This window comes from Branchiostoma floridae, chromosome 17 (genome assembly GCF_000003815.2).
Source record: "Branchiostoma floridae strain S238N-H82 chromosome 17, Bfl_VNyyK, whole genome shotgun sequence".
Classification (NCBI taxonomy): Eukaryota; Metazoa; Chordata; class Leptocardii; order Amphioxiformes; family Branchiostomatidae; genus Branchiostoma; species Branchiostoma floridae.
The window spans coordinates 17,580,356-17,603,766 of NC_049995.1; the positions used below are offsets into that span (position 1 = coordinate 17,580,356).

Genomic DNA, 23,411 nt, shown 5'->3' on the forward strand with positions numbered 1-23,411 from the left:
CGAGCTAAATTCTTGATTTGTAAACGGGGCTTCATGGGGACCCTATCCTGCATCACTCCTTCCTTCCATCTAACGCTACCTGCCACAAACATCAAGACACTGTACATGTATGTCAGGGGGAAAAGACGCAGTAATGGAAGTAAAATTCAGACATGGCCGGTCAGTGGATGACAGGCTAATACAGAACATCGATATATTACTGCAAGTTAGCATAAAGAATGTAACAACCACTGCAGTTAATTCATAGCTTACGTTATAGTTGGTAAAACAAACTACCAATTTATTCAGAAGAGCATAATTTCGTTAATTTCTTCATTTCAACAAACTGACCAAAAATTGGCCCGAAGGGCGCGGTCACATGGGTCGTGCGATCGTCGTACGATTTTTTTGATGCCATAGGATTTTCAAGCAGGTCGTAACAGAAGATCCAAAACAGCTTTTTGTGTAGCATTAGACAGCTAGACTATGTCGGACACATGCATCACTGTCCCCAAAATGCCCGAAGTTAGCGATCGTACGACGATCGCACGACCTATGTGATCGCGCCTTAAGATGCAAACTGTATGCTCTGCAATACAGATACAGATCAAATCTTGGCCCTCACCTGACTCAGTCTTGTCTGCCTGCTGTACTGAAGACTGGACTGTCAGTCCCGTCAGTTCGAACTGAGACACGACAGCGGTCATGTCGGTGGTGACGGGGCCGGGGGAGCTGAGGGTCTTCGCCGGTTGGAGGGGGAAATTCAGCCCGTTGTCTGCAGAAGAAACCGATAGAGTAATGCTAAAACAACACGTTAGAACCAGCGTTAGAACATAAAGTATACAATTTATTGCGATACAAGAAAATGTTCATTATACAATTATAGTAATAATAATGAGCAAAATGATAATTGTGCTAACAATAATAATAGAATTTTTGGCAGATGATGAAGATTTAAATACAATCCACCTCAGAAAACATCAAATAAACATAATTACTACCTGAGAGTATACATACAGTACAAGATAGAGTCAGTACAATAGTTGCTTCATGATACAATTTAAAGAATGATTGAATATCCTTACATCCATGAAGTTTGAAGCTACACTCTTGTTTATCCATGGGATACCTCGCCATACCGGGCACACACGTCAGGTAAAGGGCCCTCCTGTGGAGGGGGAAATTACCTTGTTGGCATAAGGAGCACTCGTACTTCTAATACTGTAGCCCTTTGATATATATGCATAGCATTACATATATCGTAAGTGGTTCATACACATAACACAATTAGGTCCCGTTTTGTTGTCCTTTGAGGAATATTGAAGAAATTTTCTGAAAGACTCTTAAGATTCTAAAGATTGTCCCTTTTATATATTGAATTGTTTTATAGATATCATAGAGTATATAGATAAACATTGGGGATGTTTTTACAAGTGTCTTTATCTTTTGCAGAGCATGAAGTGATTTCAGTCACAACTTAGCAACAGGGCAGGATTGCCACGTGTTGGTCAGCAGATACAAGAAGAAAACTCACGTCAGTTTGTGGACTAAGATTCCAGACGGATGGAGCCACATGCTGATGTCATGATTGTCTCCTCCTCTCCCTCTCTTGCTCTTCATCCTCCTAGTGACGTCAGCAGCCCTCCGCACGGCCGGTCCGAACGCCAGAGGAGGCGCCCACATCAAAGCTGCCGGCACTGGGGTCCATTTGGTGGTTAGGGCGCGGAGCCGGGGGTCTACCCAGGCCATGGTGTACTGTACCGTCACGGACAGGTTCTGTAAACAACAACAAAAACAACAACAACCAATTACATCAAAGGTGCCGGCACTGATATCGACCCAGGCCACGGTGTAATGTACCGTCACGGAGAGGTTCTGTAAACAACAACAACAACAACAACAACAATCACATCAGAGCTGCCGGCACGGGTGTCCAGCTGGTGGACAGGCCACGGAGACGGGGGTCAACCCAGGCCATGGTGTACTGTACCGTCACGGACAGGTTCTGTAAACAATAATAACAACCCAAGTCAATAATTTTTAACCTCCTTAGGAAGCTCTGATTTTCAAAATGGGCTGAAGTTCTTTAATGCCTAAGTAAGGGAGTTTCTGGTATTTGAGAACCTTAGCCCATGTAGAAATTTGTGAATCAGCACTTCTGCTAGAAATTGTCTGCAAAAGAGACTAGATGAGGGAAACATTTCTCTGATTTTGAAGTACTGCTTAATGATAATAATAATGCTTGATAATAGCTTGAAGGCCAGGGAATAGGAGGGGAGTCCAAAGGCGGTGGGAACATGACACTGGTCTATATTCCCACAAAATGTCATGAAATTTCTGCTCGAGACCAAACAAGTGCAATGGATATCATAAGATACTGACCGCGTGCTCTTCAGACAGAGGTCCAACGTGAAGAATCGTCACTGTCGATGTCACTTCAAGTTTCTCTCCTGTCAATGAAAAAAAAGAAGGTATCAAGGATGGTTTCAAACTGCAATACATTGGAAATATAAAAACGAATATAACGCTAGTTCACCTATTACCAGGGTTAACCTATATCCGTTATATCGACGGAAGGTGGTTTCTGATTGCAGATATTTTCAAAATATTACAGTTGAAAACCACCATCCATCGACATCCATAGGACTGCTTGCCCTGTTTTTAGAGACAACGAATATAGGTTATCCTGCAGATAAAGAAGAACTAGTGTTAGGTTACCAATTGAGCGGACAAAGGTGACTACCGTTACACAGAACACCGCCACATACCTACGCCAAATAGCAGTTATTCAAGCAACTGGATATGATTTAGCAAACGGTCAGACACTTCAGGTAGAACCCACTATCTTTCGTCGATGACGACTTCAGTGGTCACTGACGAAAGGTAGTGGGTTCTGTCTTAAACGTCTGAGTGTTTCCAAAATCATATCCAGTTGGTATGAGTAACTGCTGTCTACTCTTATTACTGTAAATGCAGAAATGTTCGCGGTGGATTAACGTTTGCGGTTTTCGCGGTAACCACTTTAACGCGAACTTAAAACCACCGCGAACATTTTTCTATCATGGTATTAGATTGCAGTCTATGGTGTTACCGCGAAATTAAAACACCACAAAAAGTCCTTTTTCCCGCTACCGCGAAATTAAATCCCCGGGAACTTAAATGCATTTACAGTACCTGGATACTTAAACCTTCATCGACCTGCAGCATACCTGTCTGGGGGCTGGCGTTGCTGTCGTACCCTCCGGGCATGCGCTGTCCGGATCTCCATCCGTCCCACTCTGCCTGTGTCGCGTTGTCCGCGCTCGCCAGCTCCGACTGGAACGCCGAGACGTCTTCAAACATCTTCTTCAAGACGGTCTTCCTTTCTTCCTCCACTTCTGGCAGGACCGTGTCATCGAAAACTCCTGTGGTTGGTACCGACGCTGATTCCGATCGCGAAGTGCTTTCCCCCGGTGTTGGCGACCTTGCCCCTAACGACGAGGTGATTTTGTTTGTGGCATGAGATGTACCAGGATGGGATGGGGTATACGTAGCAGCTGCTGTAGTAGCATCCGTAGCATCAGTAGTGGTAGTTTCAGTAGTAGTTGCTGCATCAGTAGAAGCAGCAGTGCTTGAAGGTGTAAAAGTGGTAGAATCAGTAGTTACAGTAGTAGTAACAACAGTAGTAGCTAATTCAGTGTAAGTAGCAGCATAAGTAGCGGCAGTAGTAGCTAAATCAATAGTAGAGGCTACACTAGTAGCAGCAGTAGAAGATGTAGTAGTAGTAGCAGTAGTATCAGCAGTAGTAGCTGGGTTAGTAGTGGTAGCTACAGTAGTATCAGCAGTAGTAATTGCAGTAGAAGATGAAGTAGCAGTAGTTTTAGTAGTAGTAGTAGTGATAGAAGCTGTAGTAGTCATTACCGCCGTTGTTCGTGTAGTCATAGCCGTGGATGAAGGTAGGGCTATAGTAGTTTGGGCTGCAAATTGAAAATGAACAACAACACAGTTGAGGGAAATGTTCTCTGATTTTATGCATACAACACGCAGAAAACACAGGGTAAGTCTATCGATTTGAGATACTCGATATTATGTAACTTGAGCGCACTAAATGTATAAGTTTGATTAGTAGACTATGACATGAAATATTAGATATGATGTTGACCTTGACATTGCTGTGTCCCCTCCCACTGTCCGCCAGGGCCGCATGTCCTGATGACGTCACCTCCTGCGTCATGATATCCCGTGATGCACTTGTACCTGCATCTCTCGCAGGTGCATGCTGGGCCAGACTCGACAGTGTGGTCAACGGTTGGAGGCTCGGCACACGCTGTAAAGTCTTTCGGCAAAAAACGTATTGTTGATTGTCATACATTTGTGTAGAGTCACAGTAAATAAAATCTTCTTATAACAATTATCATTTTATATTCTAGAAAATGGATATACTAGCCAGGCGTCTGGAGGCTTAAGAGCGAAGCTGAGTAGAGTACAATCATACTGTCTACTCATTTGTACTAGCCTCCTTCACCAGCCTCTCTGTTATTAGGCTTTGGTCACAGTAAGTTGTTGGGGGCATAAATATTTGTGGAACCACGTACAGATAGTATGACAACCAGGTTTTCGGAACCCTTCTCAGTTTTGTGTTCTCAATGTTGCACTTGCCTGTCCATTTTCTGATGTCGTCCATCTTTTCTGTTGTCTATACACAAAGAAAACAGTAACCTACCTGGACAACAGAAGCGGACTTCGTAGTCCAAGCAGCTCCCGTCCGCCTGATGGGTATTGTTACAGAAAAAGCCAATTGTTGTGTCGTAGTAGACGAAGGTTTCCCCGGTGAGGGAGGCCTCCTGTTGGGTGGAGACGACGCGGGCGTGAACTCCTGTGGGATGGGGGCAGATCTGGCCGGGGTTTTCCCTACAGAGGTGGGACAGGAGTTCCCTGTCACCTCTCCCACCCGAGCCATCTCGGTTGAACCAGACCGTCCAGTTGTCGCAAGGTTCTGAGATGGGAGAAAGTGCACAGAGTTTTATATCGATGGCTACACACACCGGTGCAATGGCCGAGTGGGTAGAGTGTTTGCCTTGCATACGGTAGGTCGTGAGTTCGATCCCCGGCCGAGTCATACCAAAGACTTCAAAATGGTACATGCTACTTTCTCTGCTTAGCACTCAGCACTAATGAGGAAGAGTATGGAAGTTAAACACACATCACTACCAGCAGACCTGCCCCCTGCTGTAGTGACTTGCACAAATGTGTGGCCCAAGGGCTTCGAAGTGGAGATGGGCGCCACCCTACGCATCTTAGATGTATGGGCAAACTTTAACTTTTAACTACACACACGTTAAGATTACAATAAAAAAATAGATGTGATGTTCACCTTGACATTGCTGTGTTCCCTCCCACTCTCCATCAGTGCCGCATGTCCTGGTGACGTAACTCCCTGCGGCATTGGATCTCATGATGCACTTGTACGTGCAGATCTTCCCAGGCCAGTAGGGACAGGTACAGTCTGGGGCAGACTCGGCAGTGTGGGCAAGAGTTGGAGGCTCGGAACACACTGTAAAGTCTTTCGGCAGAAAAAAAAACAATGAATGTTACGCTCGGTCGTTTATTTGGTGGTTATAGGAACCGACCTTAGATTAAGGCACTGTGTCCACATTAGGGCGGGTCATTAACTCTTTATTATCATAAGAACTGTTCAATTGTCCTTCTAAAGCAACAGTTTCTTTCAGTCCCGGACAGCGAAGTTATGGAAATCTCTTGACGACTCTTGTTTCCCTCCTGTCTACAACTTATCAGCCTTCAAAACAATTTTCTGCCGCTATCTCCGTGCACAGTTATTTCCTTCTTTGTTCTTTTTACTTCTTAGTTCATTGCCTTGAAACGGTCTCTTGACCTTGCTTTGAACGACCTCGAAAAAAAAAGAAGTGGCTTATTACACATTGTGTACCACTATATATGAAATGCACCTACAAATTATGTTAAATTCCGTATTTCATTTTGATTTCGTTTACTACATGTATATGCAATGTGACCTCGATAACCTATGCTTATGAAAGGTGTTACGTCGCTTTTCTGTGCATAGAATCAACTTATGTAACAATAAGCAATATATGTATCTTGGACTATCTTTTCTTAATTATATCGCACAGTCAAACCTACCCTTATTCCAATGGTTTCCTATAGTCAACAAAGTTGATGTTCTCGCATTCGGGAAAGTTGCATATTAAAAAACTATCGCCCGAATCTGTGGCAATGACGAGTTAGTTTAATAATATTCCGAGTTGTTTGAGTAACTTCTATATTGTGAATATCTTACCTTGTGCACAGTTAAACCGGAACTGCCCATTCGGGTCGTTTGCCCCGTACCCCACGTAGTTGATTTCCTTGGGATTGTTGTCGGTTGTTGCCATGAACGGTTCAGTCTCTCCATCTCTCCCCACCGCTATGTACATGTTGTTGTTCCCCCTTTTCCAGCAGATCCAGAAGCGTCTAAAGTCGTTTGGCGACAGAATACCTGCATGGGGATAGAAATGGAATAATGTTTGATAGAACAAGGCTAGGGCCAATTCTGCAAGCATGAGTTAACACTGTCACTGTATCCAATTCCCATCATTTTAGAGTTTATAGACAATAGATACAAAATCCGGAAATTCAGCTGCAGAACCAAAGTCAGCCGTCAGGAAGCGTCTTTCAACACACACAACACAAACAAGAGCTGAAACACACACGCGCACACACACACACATTCACATGAACACACAATACAGATTCAAACAGACACACACACTCCAACACACACACACAAGCGCACAGATACACAATCCAACACACACACAGAAGCACACAGACACACAATCCAACACACACACACACAAGCACACAGACACACACACAGACACACACACTCCAACACACACACACAAATACGCACACACACAAATACGCACACACACTCCAACACACAAGCATACCCACACAGACACACACACATACGCCACGGTGCATATGCACACGCACACACACCACACACACACACATGCACTGAGACACACACACACACCAAATACTATGCCGCCATTTTTGTTGGAGATAATCAACTTGAGTATTTACCTGATGTATTTACTTTTTTCCAGCTTGGATTGATGCTCGACCTGGTATTCCAGTCAATCCCGATGTGAACCTCATATTGCTGACCAACACCAAGGAACCTGTTCTCTGCAGACAGAGTGATGTGAATCCGGCCCTCACTACGTGCCTCGAACACAACAGGTTGGCGCACGGGTGAGAAGACGGTTTGCAAGTCAAATGCATAATTGCGCCACGAGTCGTTGTTGTAGAAGGCCTTTGTTTCTGTGCAGGATGCTGGACAAACGAAAATATGTATAACAACTCTACAAATCTTGACAAGCATGTTTAAATTTACAAAAATTGGAACTGTAACGTTAGATATGTACCTGTAGATGCCATATTTTCATTGTATTACAACAGCCTGTATTGGCAGGGTATACAACAAATATCATCAGTTAAATGTATCATTATAATTTATTATTATTTAATCAAGAGTTGACAAATTGCATGGACAGGGTTTGATAAATTTGAGTTTGGTTGGAAGCCTTAAAAAGAAATCTTAAACCTTATAAGAAAAAATCTTAAACCCAGCAAAGTCTAATAGATGTCAACAAAGGGTTTTATTGATATTCTAAATGACGCGTAAATTCAAAATAAACAGCCTCTATGCGCTAATGCTTTCACAATAGATGAGCAGGGAAATTTGTGAGTAATAAATTATTCACAAGCAGGTCTTTTCTTACACGGGAATTTCATTAGTCACGCAGGTAAAATCACATCAAACATGGTGTAAAATACGTTTATGTGTGTGTGCGTGCGTGTACGTGTCAGTGTGTGTGTGTGCGTATGTGTGTCTGTGTGTGTGTACATATGTGTGTGTGTGTACATGTGTGTGTGTGTGTGAGTGTTTTTCTGTGTGTGTGTGTCTGTGTGTACATGTGTGTGTGTGTGTGTGTGTGCACATTGTGTGTGTGAGTGTGAGTGTTTTTCTGTGTTTGTGTGTGTGTGTGTGTGTGTGTGTGTGTGTGCGTGTGTGTATGCTTGTTTGTGTGTGACGTTTTCACATTTTACATTTTGACAGAATGTTATGAAATTTATTTGATCTTAATACTACAGATATCTTTTTAAGAAACCTACTGTCTCTATTGCATCCCAAGAGCTCGACCCTCATGCTGATCCACTCAGACTGCCAAGTGAGAGGGTAGAACCGCACGTAACGTGCGTCTACCGGGTGGTCCAACAGGTTGGTTACGGGGGTGTCCTTGTCCGTGTTACCTGGGAACACCTGCAAAACAGGTACAGGAGTTAACTCCGCTTCACCTTTATCCTTGGGGTAACCTATATCCGTTGTTTTTAAAGGGAGAGCATCTAGGTACACCAAAACGACAGACGGTGTTTTAAATTCTAGCTATAGAACTGTAGTTATGTAGAAGCCATACTTTGTACCTTGTACAATTGTTGTGCGATAAAGTTATTATTTAATGTTTTCAAACTATCGCAGTTAATTTTCAAATTTTATAGACACCATCCGTTTACCTGAAACATCAACATGCCATGTCTTTGAAAATGACGGATATAAGTTACCCCACGGATAATGGTGAACTAGCGTTATATCGTCATTGGTTGGTTTCCATTTGGGACATCATAGTTCAAGCCCCGACCGGCCAAGCATCTATGGTTGACTACTTTAGGTTAGGGACGTAACTCGGATATGGCGTTAGATGAAGTTCCTGTGTTTGAGGAGAGCCACACCTCGAGCACGTCATTAAAGAACCCACCACACTTTTATCGTCAGTAAAAGACGACATGTCTTCAAACTGTTATTGTTATGTCAATGCAGAGATAAGTTGTACTTGAGCACCGACAACAACCAAATCACTAATTACAAAATAAAGCAACAATTCTTTATTAGCTGGACTGTCAGTTCAAATGTTCTCCTTCCAAATATTTATGGAAAAATAAAAGAGAAAAGTACAGTTTAAAGTTTAACGTTCTTCCAACAACAAAGTATACACGGACCACTGTCACCACGTTCAGGATCAATACTGTATATAACAGTAACTGTAGTATTGATCAATACATCAGTATTGATTCTTTAGAATCAATACAAAATTTGATCAGAGCGCGTTGGAAGGAAGTTTGGCAATTTACTATATAATGATAAACACACATGAGCTTCCATCATGATGATAATAAGTGAAAAGTACTAAATATACGTAATGTCAGTGTCTGGGATACCTTTTCTTCGCCATTGTTGTGTCTGTAGATCTCCAAACTGTCCTCCTCTATGCCATGCTGTAGTGCGAATGACGTCACCCACGCATCGTACCAGCCACGTCCCTGGATAATGGTGCCCGTCAGTCGCTTCACTTCTCCCAAATCCACCTGAAAAATTTGTCACGCAATATAATGCACATCATAGACGAAAATAGCTTCGAATAGATCTCCCTTTCCAGCCACTATCCTGGAGTATTGATTGGAATACTACGATTCTATTTTACACTGTAACCGTAGTTCACCTTTGTACGCAGGATACCTATATCCGTTTATTTTAACAGACTCTGAGTATCAGTTAGAGATATCAAGTGGTTTCAAATTACACTTTTTTCAAAACGGCATTTGAGGATATCAAGTCAACGGACGAAGGTTAGAAACTGCGATATTTTGAAAGTATAGAGATTTTTAGGAGTTTGAAACCACCACATAATATTCCATCGCCTTGATAATTCCCTTCAAGCCCTGTTTGAAAACAAAACAATCGATATACTATAGGTGAACTTGAGCGTAATACATTATGAAACAATTTTAAACTTTATATCCAAACATAAAAATAAAGCCCTTACCAACAAGCTTTTGATCAGTCCTCTGATCATTTTTAAGTTCGAAAGCTAATTGTTGGTAAGCGCTTTATTTTTGTGTACGGTTATAAAGTTTTAAAAATTGTTTCATAATGTTGATTTACCGTCACAGACGAACAAATACCCGAGTATAGTGTCAGTCTGTGTTATAACTGTTACAGTATATGGTCAAATGGGCAGACAAATGTTGGAATTGAAAAGAAGTCAATGTCCCAACGTTAACTGTGAGCCGACACCTGTCAGTATCTCTAATATGTTAAGTTCATTAATATTGTGATATCCCTACCTGCAGCCACTGCCCGATGTTGTTATTTTCAGCTCGCCACGCCTTCATGTTCTTGTTTAACCGAGCGTAGTGAGACTTGTAATTGCCGTTAAATTCTGACGATGCGGTGATGCGTTCATCAGGTATGGCTCCAGATTCCATCCCAAGTGGACCATGGCAAGCTGGAAGACAAAGAGAGGAGTTACCCCTAAGATGTCTTGTGAAAAAGCACATGTGGAAAGAGTGATTTCTACACCGTGTAGTCTCAGGGAAGAGAAACAATAACCTGTAGCTTAAATACTGTGGCTTTTTAAGACATTCTTCACTCCAGAGAAGAGTGTTATTTTCTAAAAGACAACATTTTTATGAACACTGGCCAAGTTCAATGTCAAGTGGCCGATACAATTACGTTTTGGGATTCAGAAAAATATTACTAGCAGAAATGGAACACTCTCCTCTGGAGTACATTAAGTCTTAAAGCGTCATTCTTTAACTAACTCAGGTTTGGGCATGAATTGTAAGAACCGAATACTGATGACTTCCAGATCAACTTTGCCAGCGTAAAGTTTTAATCCTGCAAAGTAGAAATATATTTCAAAGTAATGTCAGAATGTCCTGAAATCGCTTCACAACAAAATAAAAGAGTGTCATTTTCTAAATGCCTTGGAAATATGAATTGGCTGTTTCCACAACAGACGAGCCGGGTAATTTGTGAGCAATAATTTATTCATAAGCAGGTATTATCATTACACAGGAAATGGCATTGGTACACAGGTAACAGTCGTCATCAAACATTCTGTAAGCTTCCGTTACAGAATGCTTGATCTGTCAGATACAGAATTTTTATAAGGTGTAGGCTAAAGGGTTAACACAACCTCCGTGACATTTTGCACACAAGTTAGTACAACAGACTCCGCTGGTATGACCTGGTGCAAAGAATGACCCATGAGTATTGACAATTGGCCAAGAAAGGTCATGAACTTGTCTGTAGTGGGTCAGAATCCTCCTAGCCACCTCAAGATGAGATGGGTAGACAGTGTCAAGGAAGATATTCGAAACTGAACATGCAAAAAGCCAAATATTCTTCTGGAGATCAGCAATAAGACCTAATGGCATCCCGTAATGTCCAACCCTTGCATGACACGGAACAATCAATGCTAATCCTGGTAGTGAGTGAATCATCAAGGAATACACTAATACTACCAGGATTACATGCTGTATTCTTCCTTTCACACGAGAGGGGGAATGAGCCAGAACGCCGTCTGAATAAAAAATCTTTGTATATTCCAGCTGGATATTTGTAGTGCATTCTAGAAATTCTAACTCGTCCACAGTTGTGTACCTGTAAATGTACTACTTTGTACCTTGTACAATTGTTGTGCAATAAAGTTGTTGTTATTGTTGTCATTGTGCGGGCCAGGGGCTGAATTGCGAGGAGACTACAATAGGCGAGGATATAGAAGAACTTGCACGACAATTGTACATGGTACAATGTATGGCCACGACTATTACACAAAGTACAAATTAGATGTATAGAATGACTTAACATCATAATTAACATAATGATAAGGGCTAATACAAGTTTTTGATATTTGTGACAAGGGTCTGGAGCGGCTGCAATTTGGCGCCACTCAGGTGACCTCAAAAGTAGTTGCGGTTATTACTAAGTATGAAATTATAAAACATTCCACTATAGCACACGTATACATAAACTGCTAGCTCACCTTCTTCGCAGTACTTTCCTTTCCATCCAGCCGGGCACGAACAGGAGTACAGCCCAGTGCCCGACCCCTCTGGGGTTACTGTTCCGCCATTTTTACAGCTTCCTGACAAAAATAAGTACAATGGAATGGGTTGAATTATATTGTAGCATCTTCACATCCATTGTTTTTTCAGTTTGATCACTTCCCTGTCTAATCGTAGGAGTTAGCACTGCACGTACGACACATTGTATCACTAAAAACAAAACAAAAAGTTATTTCTAGTGTTGGAAAATATAGTTCACCTTTTTCCAGGCAACACTGAACATGTCGCGTATAATAATTAAAAGGCCCAATAATGAACCATAATGTAACACGGGGTACATTGTACGTTGCATTGTTAGGCTATGTCACCATTCGTGACAAGTAGCATGAAATAAGGGTTGGGGTAAGAGAAGCATTCGCAAGCAAATAATAATTGAAAAAATAAAGATTAGAAACAGAATGAAATAAAAAAAAAAACGATGAAAGAAAACTAGAGGAGAGGACAACAATTGTGATATTTTCCTTCTATTCAACTCCACCCTGCCTTTAAGTTATCAATTCGAGCAGGTAAATATGATATCATTTGGCATAATGCGCGCTGAACCAAGGAATATTTTAGTGCGATGGTGTTATCAATTATGATAATATTTGTAAGGCGATATATTGCATACCGTGATCTAGTTGACAAATGAATGGATGCGTCTGGCTGCATGGCAGATCAATCCACGCAGACCCACTATACCCGATGGCAGCACAGTCTTCTTCATTGTTCACATTGTTTGGTTCGCCGATTCCCCAGAAGCCTGTTGACTCCAGGGTTTGTCCGTCCTCAAACACCCAACGGCCTTCGGTGTCGATGTCATTCAGGCCGATCCAGTGGATTCCGTTTCCTAGTCCGACGATAAAGTCGTTGGTCGCGCTGTCTCTCGGCATGGCCAACAGTCCCCCGTCTGAGGCACAGGTCTCTCTGGCCTGAAAGTAGGTCTCCCCCCCAGCAAAGTGCTTGTAGCAAACCCCGTTAAAACGACTGTAGCCTGGCTTTGGACACCCTGTAGTGTAGAGGGAAGAAAAAAATTTGTTATTTATTAAAATCTTTAGTTATTAGTAAGCATCACTCTTCGACTAAATAGGTGCGAAATGTAGGTTCCTTGCTTAGGAGGTAAATAGAGAGGTCAGAAAGTAGGAATTGTATATCAAAAGTGGGGCTACCAATAGTTAATAAATGATAATTTCATTAACGCATGTTTACAAAATTCCAATCTTTGTTGCAATCTATGGCAAATGTAACGTCTTTCAAGTACTTGTCTTGTAGTATTTGATTCGTTTGATTCGTTTGACACAAATGATGTACCAAACACACTTACATGGGTAATCAGTAGGCCTGATCATCACCATTACTTTCTTCAATGAGTAACGGTACCCCCTCCAGGTTTTCCAGACGATGCCTTGAGCATGCTCGCAATTGGCGTTACATCCGGCCAGATACTGCCCGTTTAACATGGCGTAACCACAGCTTGGCGGGTACCACCAACCACCCTTTCCATTTACGGCCGCACAGCTGTAAATGTTGTTGTCGTTGTCTTGGTCCTTGGTGCTGAACTTCTGGTTGTTCATGTTGAACCGCCCGTTGTCGTAGTTTGACGTTATGCTATCCGTGGCGTTGCCGCTGTACCCACTGACTGTAGCCGTGTACGTGCTTTCTGCATTTGAATGAATGAATGAATGAATGGATGGATAGATGGATGGATGGATGGGTGTGTGGGGGGGGATGGATGGATGAATGAATGAATGAATGTATGAATGAATGAATGAATGAATGAATGAATGAATTTGGGATACCAAATCGACAGGCGGTGTTTTCAAATCGCAATATTTTCCAAAAATTGCAGTTATTTTCAAAATGTTGCACCGTCCGTTGACTTGATACATCTAACTGCCATGTTTTTAAAAATGACAGATAAAAGTTACCCCACGGATAAAGGTAAACATACCTGCATCTCTCACAGAAAACTCGCTGTACTTCGCGAACATACTCTCTCCTTCCCAGTCCTCCAGAGAGATGTACAGTTCGTGACTTTGCTGTGCGGTGAGGCGGTGTAAACGGTCCAGTCCGAGCCAGAACTCTCCGCTGACGTTCCCGAATCCCTGCAAGTAATGGTTCGAAAGGGGAGTTAGAGAGGCAATATACGAGAAGAATGTACAACCCCATCCTTAACAGGAAAGGAGACCTACGGATCGAACTTTCCGGCACTTGGGACCTCCCCCCCCCCCCCCCAAGAGACAATATTAGTAATCTCTAGGCTTCTCTAGGCAGATGTGGCATAAGGAGTTTAGCTGGCCAAGGAGTGTTCTGAGCCACCAGGGCTCAAAACACTTCTCACCCAGCTAAACTCCTTATGCCACCGGTACATCTGCCTAGAGATTAAATATTTAGCTCCTGTACTCCAACAAAATAGACCTTGGTTTGCCTATTGGATCATATTGCCGGCCGAGTCCCCTGGCATACTATTCAGTCTACTTGGCCAATTTCCATTACTTGCCCATCGATCCGCGGAGCCTGGTAGAGGCTATAAGTAACTGTTATTTGGCGTACCTGCACGTACTGGTCCCAGGTGTTGTCGAACGGCACCGACCCGTCTTGCCGTCGCTGTATGACCGTCCACCCGCCGCCATCCGTGTCCATGTCACAGGACACCTGGAACGGTTCCGGGTAGCCAACAGAGTACGTGCCGCTTTCCTGTACCCCGAGAATGTACAGATCCGCACAGTTCTGGGGAGCCACCCTTCCTACAGAAGGACACAAGAAAAGTCAACATTTTTCAAGATATAAAAGACGGCGATCGCGATGCGCTCTCACTGCGAACTAAATATGATATGTGTAGCCTCTGATTTCATACTGGGTATATAGTACAGCATGTAAAAGTGTGACTGAGAGGACAGCAAAACGCACAAAGTGTAAAAAAAATCGTTTCTTTTCTCATGTTGTTGAGCGATCTGTCAAATTCTATGTCGCAGAGAGAGCACAGCGAGAGCGCCGTCCTATTGGATATGGGATATTATTGATTTGACAATTATTAACAACATCCTTAATATTAACTTAAGTACCCATCATGACAAACTAAGTGTCTAAAGTCTTGTTGTACAGCGACGCAAGTCTGTGGCTAGAGTCTATATTTCATAAGATATCAATGTAATGCACTTTTACAGCCCGATGATCACTGAGGTTAGGGCCAACATCAAATACTTTGCTTCCTTAAACTAAGCAAGCTATGAAATGCTTTTCAGATTAATAAGGTGTAATTCAAAGATACAAAAATCTAAACGACCAATGTGAATACGAGTTACCCGACTTGAAAAAAAAAGTCTTGAGTACTTCGAGTTCTTGTGATTAACACCATGGAACACTGCAATATTTTTGTATAAAACTGAAGATTATTCAATGAACATAGAGACTGAATCCGGATCGATCATGGTTGAAACAAGCCAAACAAGAGAAAGAATCACTCATTGGCTTAATTCTAAACTATTAGACAGGACAATTTTTAAAACTAAATGGCGGATGAAATTACAAACAGATCTTAACAAAAGCTGCAAACACTCGCACAATAATGGAACAAAACTCGACACATTTATAAAGTACAGAAAACATTTCTTACCGGACGGTGGTTCAGAAGAGTCGACTAGAAAAATGGCAAACGCAACGGCAACAGCCAAGCCTAGACCCAACCTGGCCATGTTCTTGCCTGTTCGGCTGACCTAAACGTCGCGGCCGAAAATACGACAAAATAACCTGCACAGAACAGCACTAGTAACAAGCCTTTGTGCGAAGTGAGCACCTATATTCCCAGGGGAAATTATACAGACATCCTCTGGATAGTAACGCGTGTCTGGGGCCTAACAACTCCATAGAGCATAATAAGTGTACAGGGATATTAATGGCCATATTGAGTAATGAAATTTGAAAGTTTGATGATGCCTAGTGTAGTTGCCAACTGTTGCATGCCAAGCTAACAATGGGGAGTTCATACCCCGTGGCAAATTCTATTTCATGCCCATCATTAGTGAGATGGCATGACGTATTGCTCTTTCTGAGAATACACATACAAATTTAGTATTGTGTATATTAAGATATAATAACTTATATACATGAATAGGAAAGTTATATGCTTTTCATATATTAATTTCAATAAAAAAATGGCCCTTTGGAATGGTTTTTCTCTACCTTTATAAATTTCACGTGACGACATAGGTGTGCCATATGGGGGTGGTCACAGCTTTTTGTATACCAGTGAACCAGACTTCAACTGACAAGTGTCCAGAGATCTAGTGATCTTCTAACACTCTTGAAAATCCATATCCATTGTGCACAGCTCACTGAAATAACCACCATGTACCAGGATATCACATAAAGCATGATGAAATAAATATAAACTGAACGAAATCCATTAAACATTAGATAAAACAAGTTCTGACCAGCATAATTCTTGAGAAGGTGATCTCATAGTGTCTCAAGACATGACTCAAACTAATGAGAAATTTCCCAATTTTCTTATGAAGACATTACAAAGTGGGCCTCACTCGGACCCTAGAAACAACTAGCTAAAATAAGTCATGATTGACTTTGATTATGACAAATAAAAATTAATGTCCCTCATAAGCATTGAAAGGACAAAGCAATGTCTGAGTCATAATTTTAAAAAGACCAATACATGTACATGTAAAACAATCATATGTACACACACACACATGCACAATGGAAATCCTGAATAAAAAAAAGAGGAAAATTCATATGGTGTTTTGCATATTTGATATTCATTTCAAGTTTCAAATACATGCATGCCACGATGACACAATAAGTGTTATTTTAGCATTAAATACCTACATGTATGTAGTTAACTGAATAGATATCAAAAACAACACTTTCCACTGAGATACAAGTATGGGCCATCACAAGTTTATTTTAATCACTATCATATTGAATTCTTTCATAATACAAACATATCCATTCCATTTTCGTAAAACACAAAACATACCAACACTTATATTTCTACTGTCTTCTTTTCTACAAATGTTCAAGTTTTGAGGCTACTTGAGATTACTGTAAATGCATTTAAGTTTGCGGGGATTAAATTCCGCGTTAGCGGGAAAATGGACTTTTTGGGGTGGTTTTAAGTTTGCGGTAGCACCATGCACTGTAGTCTCTTACTGCCATGGAAAATTGTTTGCGGTGGTTAAGCAATGAAGCGGCCACTGCGTAAACAGCAAAAATCAAACCACCTTGAAAGTTTCTGCATTTACAGTACTGTAATTCACTTTGTCTTCTCGGTACCAAACTTTCAAGGTCTGACAAAATTTATCTTGTTCTCGGAACTAAATGTTCACGATGGCAGCATGTGCGCATAAAAAAAGTATGTGAATTATTTGTTATCTGTAATGATAAGTTCACGTTACAGTCGTCACAGTGAAAACCGTGAACATAAAAGTACAGTGAAAAAATCAGGAATTACAGTATTTACCAAACTGAAAGGTACATATTACACATCACATAGCCATGCAGAACTGGATGTGGACCCTTCATGCTTTTATTATTCTGATACTGATTTTTACTAGGCAGTGACTAGCAGCTCCCCTATAAACTGCTGCAGTTTATAATGAATCTACATTATCCTGAAGTTAAAGTCCTGTAAAAGTCTTGTTACTCATGTAACAGGTTTGATTTGCAATCTAAACGTCACTTCTTAATCATTGAAGGTTTCATCATTATCATAACTTATTTTAACCGCCTCTCGTTGTGTACATGTCCTTGTCTTCAGGGTTCGACTGTCCAAAGTCACCCTCTACTGCAGGCTTTTCCTTTGCAGGTTCAGCTGCCGCAGGTGCAGATTCCTCAGCTGCAGGTGTTTCAGGTGCAGAAGCTTCAGGTGCTGATGGCACAACTTCAGCCTCCAGCGCTTTTTTGGGGGGCTGAAATTTGAAATCAGATCAATTATATATAGATACATTATGTATGAACTTAACAGAATACCCTTTGAATAAATGACTTTCTGTACTGATTGATTGATTGATTTGATTGATTGACTGACAGACTAACCTTGCCCCATTGGTTTGCCCCCTTGTTGTACTGCTCCAATATTAGATCCCAAACCCTGAGGTACTGATTGATTGATTGATTGACTGATTGATTGACATATTGACAGACTAACCTTGTTCCTAGGTTCCCCCCCCCCCCCCCTGCCGTAGGCTGTTATACTGCTCCAATGTTAAGTCCCTGTTACATCCTAGAATGTCGTCTATCCTAAAAGCGCTTTTAGGATAGAAGCACTTTTAGGATAGACCGGCATCCAAAATGTGCTTCTATCCTAAAAGCGCTTATGGGATATCCAGAACACGTCGCAAGCGAGGAGCGCATTCTGGATATCCTGAATGCGCTTCTGTCGGAGCGCATTCAGGATAAGCCGGCGTGTTTATCCAGAACGTGCACTTGTGGGAGGAGCTTAGTGTCTTAGGAGGCGGAGACTATCTTGTATGTGATTTTTCGTAGTCAACCTGAGGCCGCCATCTTTGTTCTCCCACGAGGTCACTTCCGGGTTTGATTGTGATAGAAGATCGCATATACTTACACCAAATCAACGTAGTTTGCAAAAACCAAATCAGTTTTGGGGACTCCGTGGCCCGATCTAACCCTCACATAATCACGTAAAATCTAGGTTCAGCGCTTGCTTTATAAACTGCGTATTTCCATCACGTAGATTACGGCAGGTGTCGCGAGGTCGAACTAAATATGGAAACTTTGGTGTAAACAATCGCCAGAAGTGACCGCTGCCATTTTCTCGTGACGTGTTGACTGCATGGACCCAACACACCGAGGTAGTATCGCTATCTCCGGTTCGATAGTTCGAAACAAAACCAGAAGCTGAAATTCAGGAAACCATTAACAAAGTCAACCTGCACAGGAGAAGACAGATGTCGGCCGCCTACGACAGGAGCGCATTCAGGATATCCAGAATGCGCTTCTTCGCTTGCGACGTGTTCTGGATATCCTAGAAGCGCTTTTAGGATAGACGCAGATTTTGGATGCAGATCTATCCCAAATGTGCTTCTATCCCAAAAGCGCTTCTAGGATATCGAGAATGCGCTCCTTCGCTTGCGACGTATTCTGGATATCCCAGAAGCGCTTTTGGGATACAGCACATTTTATCCCAGAAGCGCTTTTTAGGATAGACGACAAGATACTTTTCTTGTTAGACGAACATCTGCTTCTATCCCAGAAGCACTTTTGCGATAGAATACAACCTGGGAACTGAATGGCTTGGGGATTTGATCAATGTGCAGCTGGACGTTTTCACTGACTGTCATCATGTTTTATTATGGTACATTTTGTAATACATTTTATATGGTACATTTTGTAGTACATCTTGGGATGCACTATTGAGAATTGCTTTCTGTGTCTTCCATGCACAATTAGATTGATGAAAATCATATAGTGAGAATCAAAAGGACAAAATAGTGTTTAATCTGCATGGAATTAAGTTTGATAAATGTCCCATTATCTGTGTACACTGTATACATTGTATTCAGCAGTGTATAATTACCTCTGTGCATTAACTTGCAATAAAGATAACTTCCATTAGAAGATTTGTCATCTTTTCTTTTCATATCCATGAAGGAGAAATAAAAGCTACTATACAGTACGACAGGGCTTTGAGAAATTTCATCACTAACTAAAAAGACTGTTGCAGATATATATCATCACATTCAGTCCCTCCATGCTTTTATTTCAGAAACAAGATGTCTTGAATAAATGACTCTAAATGGTGGAATTCGCACATCAGCCAGCATTCAGCGCAATTATCGCAAGTAGACTGTCGCGACGTCTCGCGATCGCGAGGTCGAACCAAATATGGAAACAATCACCGCTTGCGGTCCTGTCAATCACCATGATTGACGGCGACAAAGAAGCGCGTCTGGGATATCCAGGATGCGCTCTGACTTAGGGCGCTTTTAGAATAGAAGCACATTTAGGATGCAGGCTTATCCCAGAAGTGCTTCTATCCTAAAAGCGCTTTTGGGATAGAGCACATTTGGGATAGTACAGTCCCTAAGCTTGAGGTACTGAATGATTGATTGACAGATTGACAGTCTCACCTTGCTCCTGGGTTTGCCCCCCTGCCGTATGTTGTTGTACGGCCCAAACTGTGAAGTCCCTCACCCTGAGGTTCTGATTGATTGATTGATTGATTGATTGATTGATTGATTGATTGATTGACTGATTGATTGAATGACAGATTGACAGCCTCACCTTACTCCTAGGTTTGCCCCCCTGCCGTATGCTGTTGTACTGGTCCAGTGTGAAGTCCTTAACTCTGAGGTAACCACTCTGGGAGATGGCCACAGCCTGGTTAGGGTAACACAGGGAGGCTGCCGCTCCGGCAAGGGTGGTGGAGTAGACAGCCTTCTTTATCAAACCTCCTGTAGAGTAGGAACAGAGTAGTTAGTAACAGGAAACAGAGTAGTTAGTAACAGAAGTGTACAGGTTAGGGTAACACAGGAAGGCTGCCGCTCCGGCAAGGGTGGTGGAGTAGACAGCCTTCTTTATCAAACCTCCTGTAGAGTAGGAAACAGAGTAGTTAGTAACAGAAGTGTACAGGTTAGGGTAACACATGTACAAGAAGGCTGCAGCTCCAGCAAGGGTGGTAGAGTATACAGCCTTCTTAATCAAACCTCCTGTAGAGTAGAGAACAGAGTAGTTAGTAACAGAAGTGTACAGGTTAGGGTAACATAGAGAGGCAGCTGCTCCGGCAAGAGTAGTGGAGTAGACAGCCTTCTTAATCAAACCTCCTGTAGAGTAGGAAACAGAGTAGTTAGTAACAGAAGTGTACAGGTTAGGGTAACACATGTACAGGAAGGCTGCAGCTCCAGCAAGAGTGGTGGAGTATACAGCCTTCTTAATCAAACCTCCTGTAGAGTAGGAAATGAAAAACAGTACTTGATAACATTTGTCAGTTTACAAAATTAATGTTTATCTTCAGTCTTCCCTGATGGAGAACAATAGTGAGACAATAAACCAGATAGTGATTTAGTGAGTGAGTGAGTTTTAGGTTAAGACTTTAACTCTAACAGAAGAAGACAAAGCGTAACATTAAAAAAAATTTGTTGTTACACTGATCAAGATGTACAAGATGATGGACAAGATGATAACGAAAGCGGTCCTCGTCGACTCGACGGACGAACAACACAACAACTACACTGGTCTGTTTCTGCTAAATTTGATTTCCTTGGCGTCGAGCTGTTTGTAGCCAGGTAGTGATGAATAATCCTATATTGAAAGCACTTTAACATAGTTAACTTACCTCTGGCCCCCAGTACTAGTCCTGTCAGACCTGAGAGTGTGATCACACCGAGCCGTGGGAAGAACCCTTCTTCACTTTGGACATACTCCAGTCCATCTGCAACAAAGTCATATCATTAGTGCTGCATACCTAACGCCAAGGAGATTGATAAAAGCTCCTTGCCAACACTAACATCATGCTGCCGCGCCGCGTGCCTGCGAAGCTGGTGTGTTACGCCGAAGGGCGGTTAAACCGGCTATATAGATACAGATACAGAAGCTGGTATGTTACGCCGAAGGGCGGTTATACCAGCTATATAGATACAGATACAGAAGCTGGTGTGTTACGCCGAAGGGCGCGCTTATACCGGCTATATAGATACAGATACAGAAGCTGGTGTGTTACGCCGAACTTCAAGGTGGTCATACCGGCTATATAGATACAGATACAGAAGCTGATGTGTTACGCCGAAGGGCGGTTATACCGGCTATATAGATACAGATACAGAAGCTGGTGTGTTACGCCGAAGGGCGGTTATACCGGCTATATAGATACAGATACAAAGCTGATGTGTTACGCCGAAGGGCGGTTATACCGGCTATATAGATACAGATACAGAAGCTGGTGTGTTACGCCGAAGGGCGGTTATACCGGCTTTATAGATACAGATACAGAAGCTGGTGTGTTACGCCGAAGGGCGGTTATACCGGCTATATAGATACAGATACAGAAGCTGGTGTGTTACGCCGAAGGGCGGTTATACCGGCTATATAGATACAGATACAGAAGCTGGTGTGTTACGCCGAAGGGCGGTTATACCGGCTATATAGATACAGATACAGATACAGATGCTAACACTAACATCAGTTAGGTCGAGTCGCATTTTCAAACTGGTGCCATGCCATAGAAATGTATACGTAAAAATATGCACAAACAATGCCCACGACTATTCTCTTTATATCTTGTGCAATTTGTTGTCTTTTAAGTTTTATATCATACTTTTTGTTTCCCAAAGCTGCCTGGCTGCATGGGCCTTGGTTTGGAAATGTGATGAAAGCTTTACTTGATGGAACAGAACATCGGGGACTAACTATGGTGTATACAGACATAAAATATCTAAATCACAAAACATTGAATAGATCAAACATAAGACAAAAGTTGTTTGTTCCAACTCCATCCCATCAGTGGCATTAAACATTTTTGATAAATTGAATAACACCTTGGCTTCTGAAAAGTGAGACAAGAATGATTTGAAACAAAGAAAATTCTACATAATTATATTACTCACCTGTGGTTTTCTTCTCTGCAATTCTGTATTTGTCAACAACATACACTCTTGTACCCTGCAATAGTGACCAATGGTTTCTATTAGTACTGGCAATGTAGTTGTGTTCTTGTGAAAGGCTCTTAACACGTCTTTTCCCACTCCAGCCAGGTGTGAAAAAATGGGGACCTGACTTTGGTTGGGAGGGGGGGGGGGGGTTAAAGGCGGTAGAAGTAGAGGGATGGGCTCAACCTACCAATACCGCAACCTAGACACAGTGGATAACAACACATTGCCCCTATGTACAGGTTCAGAAAGGGAATGGAACCCTCACAAACCCCTTTGTACAGCCTCAAGTCAAGGACTATGTGTAAATCAACCACTTAAGAAGACTTTCCTCACTCCACCCAGGTGTAAAAATAGGTACCTGACTTCGGTTGTTGAGGTAAAAAGTGGTAGAAGGACAGTGATTTCTCTACCTTTTAGTACTAAGCCCCAGACACACACACTCACTCACTCACTATCCGGTTTAGCGTCCGTTCTTCCCTGATAAAAATCCACTGCTCCTAGGTAAGGCCTCTAGGACTATGGAACTTTACCTACATGTAAAGACCGTGATATCAAACGAGTTTGACCCCTACCTCCATCTTGTCCAACCCCGTCCACACGGCCTGTCTGACCTTTGACACGTGCTGCCTCAGGAAGCCGACATCCTCCTCGATGTAGGTGTACTGTTCAAGGTCGGTGGGCTGGTCATAGATGGGCAGCTGGGGAACAGTGGTGTGAGACATTAGGAACAGTGGTGTGAGACATAAGGAACAGCAGCATGTTATATTAGGAACAGCAGAGTGATGCATTACGGACATACAATGTATTACAGTCATTAGGAACAAGAAAGACTTTCTGAGGTGAAAAACACCACTA

At 42.2% G+C, this 23,411-nt stretch overlaps 4 protein-coding genes across 4 annotated transcripts in view; all 4 read right to left on the bottom strand.

The window, feature by feature from the left end:
- The window catches only part of LOC118404426 (glutamate-gated chloride channel alpha-like), an 18,975-nt gene extending 18,289 nt beyond the window's left edge, over positions 1-686 (bottom strand). The window contains exon 1 of the mRNA XM_035803498.1: positions 605-686. Coding sequence (XP_035659391.1) covers positions 605-686 — 82 coding nt within the window. The remainder of the gene's footprint in view (positions 1-604) is intronic.
- A 3,412-nt stretch (positions 687-4,098) lies between these two features.
- On the bottom strand, positions 4,099-8,834 carry LOC118404427. Its single transcript, XM_035803499.1, has 7 exons — positions 8,805-8,834; positions 8,164-8,311; positions 7,069-7,320; positions 6,275-6,472; positions 5,333-5,521; positions 4,682-4,954; positions 4,099-4,294 (listed from the first exon to the last, which is right to left on the bottom strand). Exons 1-7 carry the CDS (start codon positions 8,832-8,834, stop codon positions 4,104-4,106), a joined length of 1,281 nt encoding a protein of 426 aa, XP_035659392.1. The 3' UTR covers positions 4,099-4,103.
- A 1,797-nt stretch (positions 8,835-10,631) lies between these two features.
- Positions 10,632-14,694, bottom strand: LOC118404428 (ficolin-2-like; the record flags this gene model as incomplete). Its single annotated transcript, XM_035803500.1, has 6 exons — positions 10,632-10,723; positions 11,874-11,975; positions 12,632-12,943; positions 13,259-13,594; positions 13,886-14,039; positions 14,488-14,694. Coding segments are annotated over 6 exons (1,203 nt in total), but the record flags the coding sequence as incomplete, so codon positions are not given.
- A 5,477-nt stretch (positions 14,695-20,171) lies between these two features.
- Positions 20,172-23,411, bottom strand: part of LOC118404574 (MICOS complex subunit MIC27-like) — a 4,704-nt gene continuing 1,464 nt past the window's right edge. Inside the window, exons 3-6 of the mRNA XM_035803749.1 lie at positions 23,129-23,254; positions 22,512-22,566; positions 21,245-21,340; positions 20,172-20,498 (exon numbers count right to left, since the gene is read on the bottom strand). Of these exons, the coding sequence (XP_035659642.1) occupies positions 20,386-20,498; positions 21,245-21,340; positions 22,512-22,566; positions 23,129-23,254 (390 nt within the window). The 3' untranslated portion in view covers positions 20,172-20,385. The remainder of the gene's footprint in view (positions 20,499-21,244; positions 21,341-22,511; positions 22,567-23,128; positions 23,255-23,411) is intronic.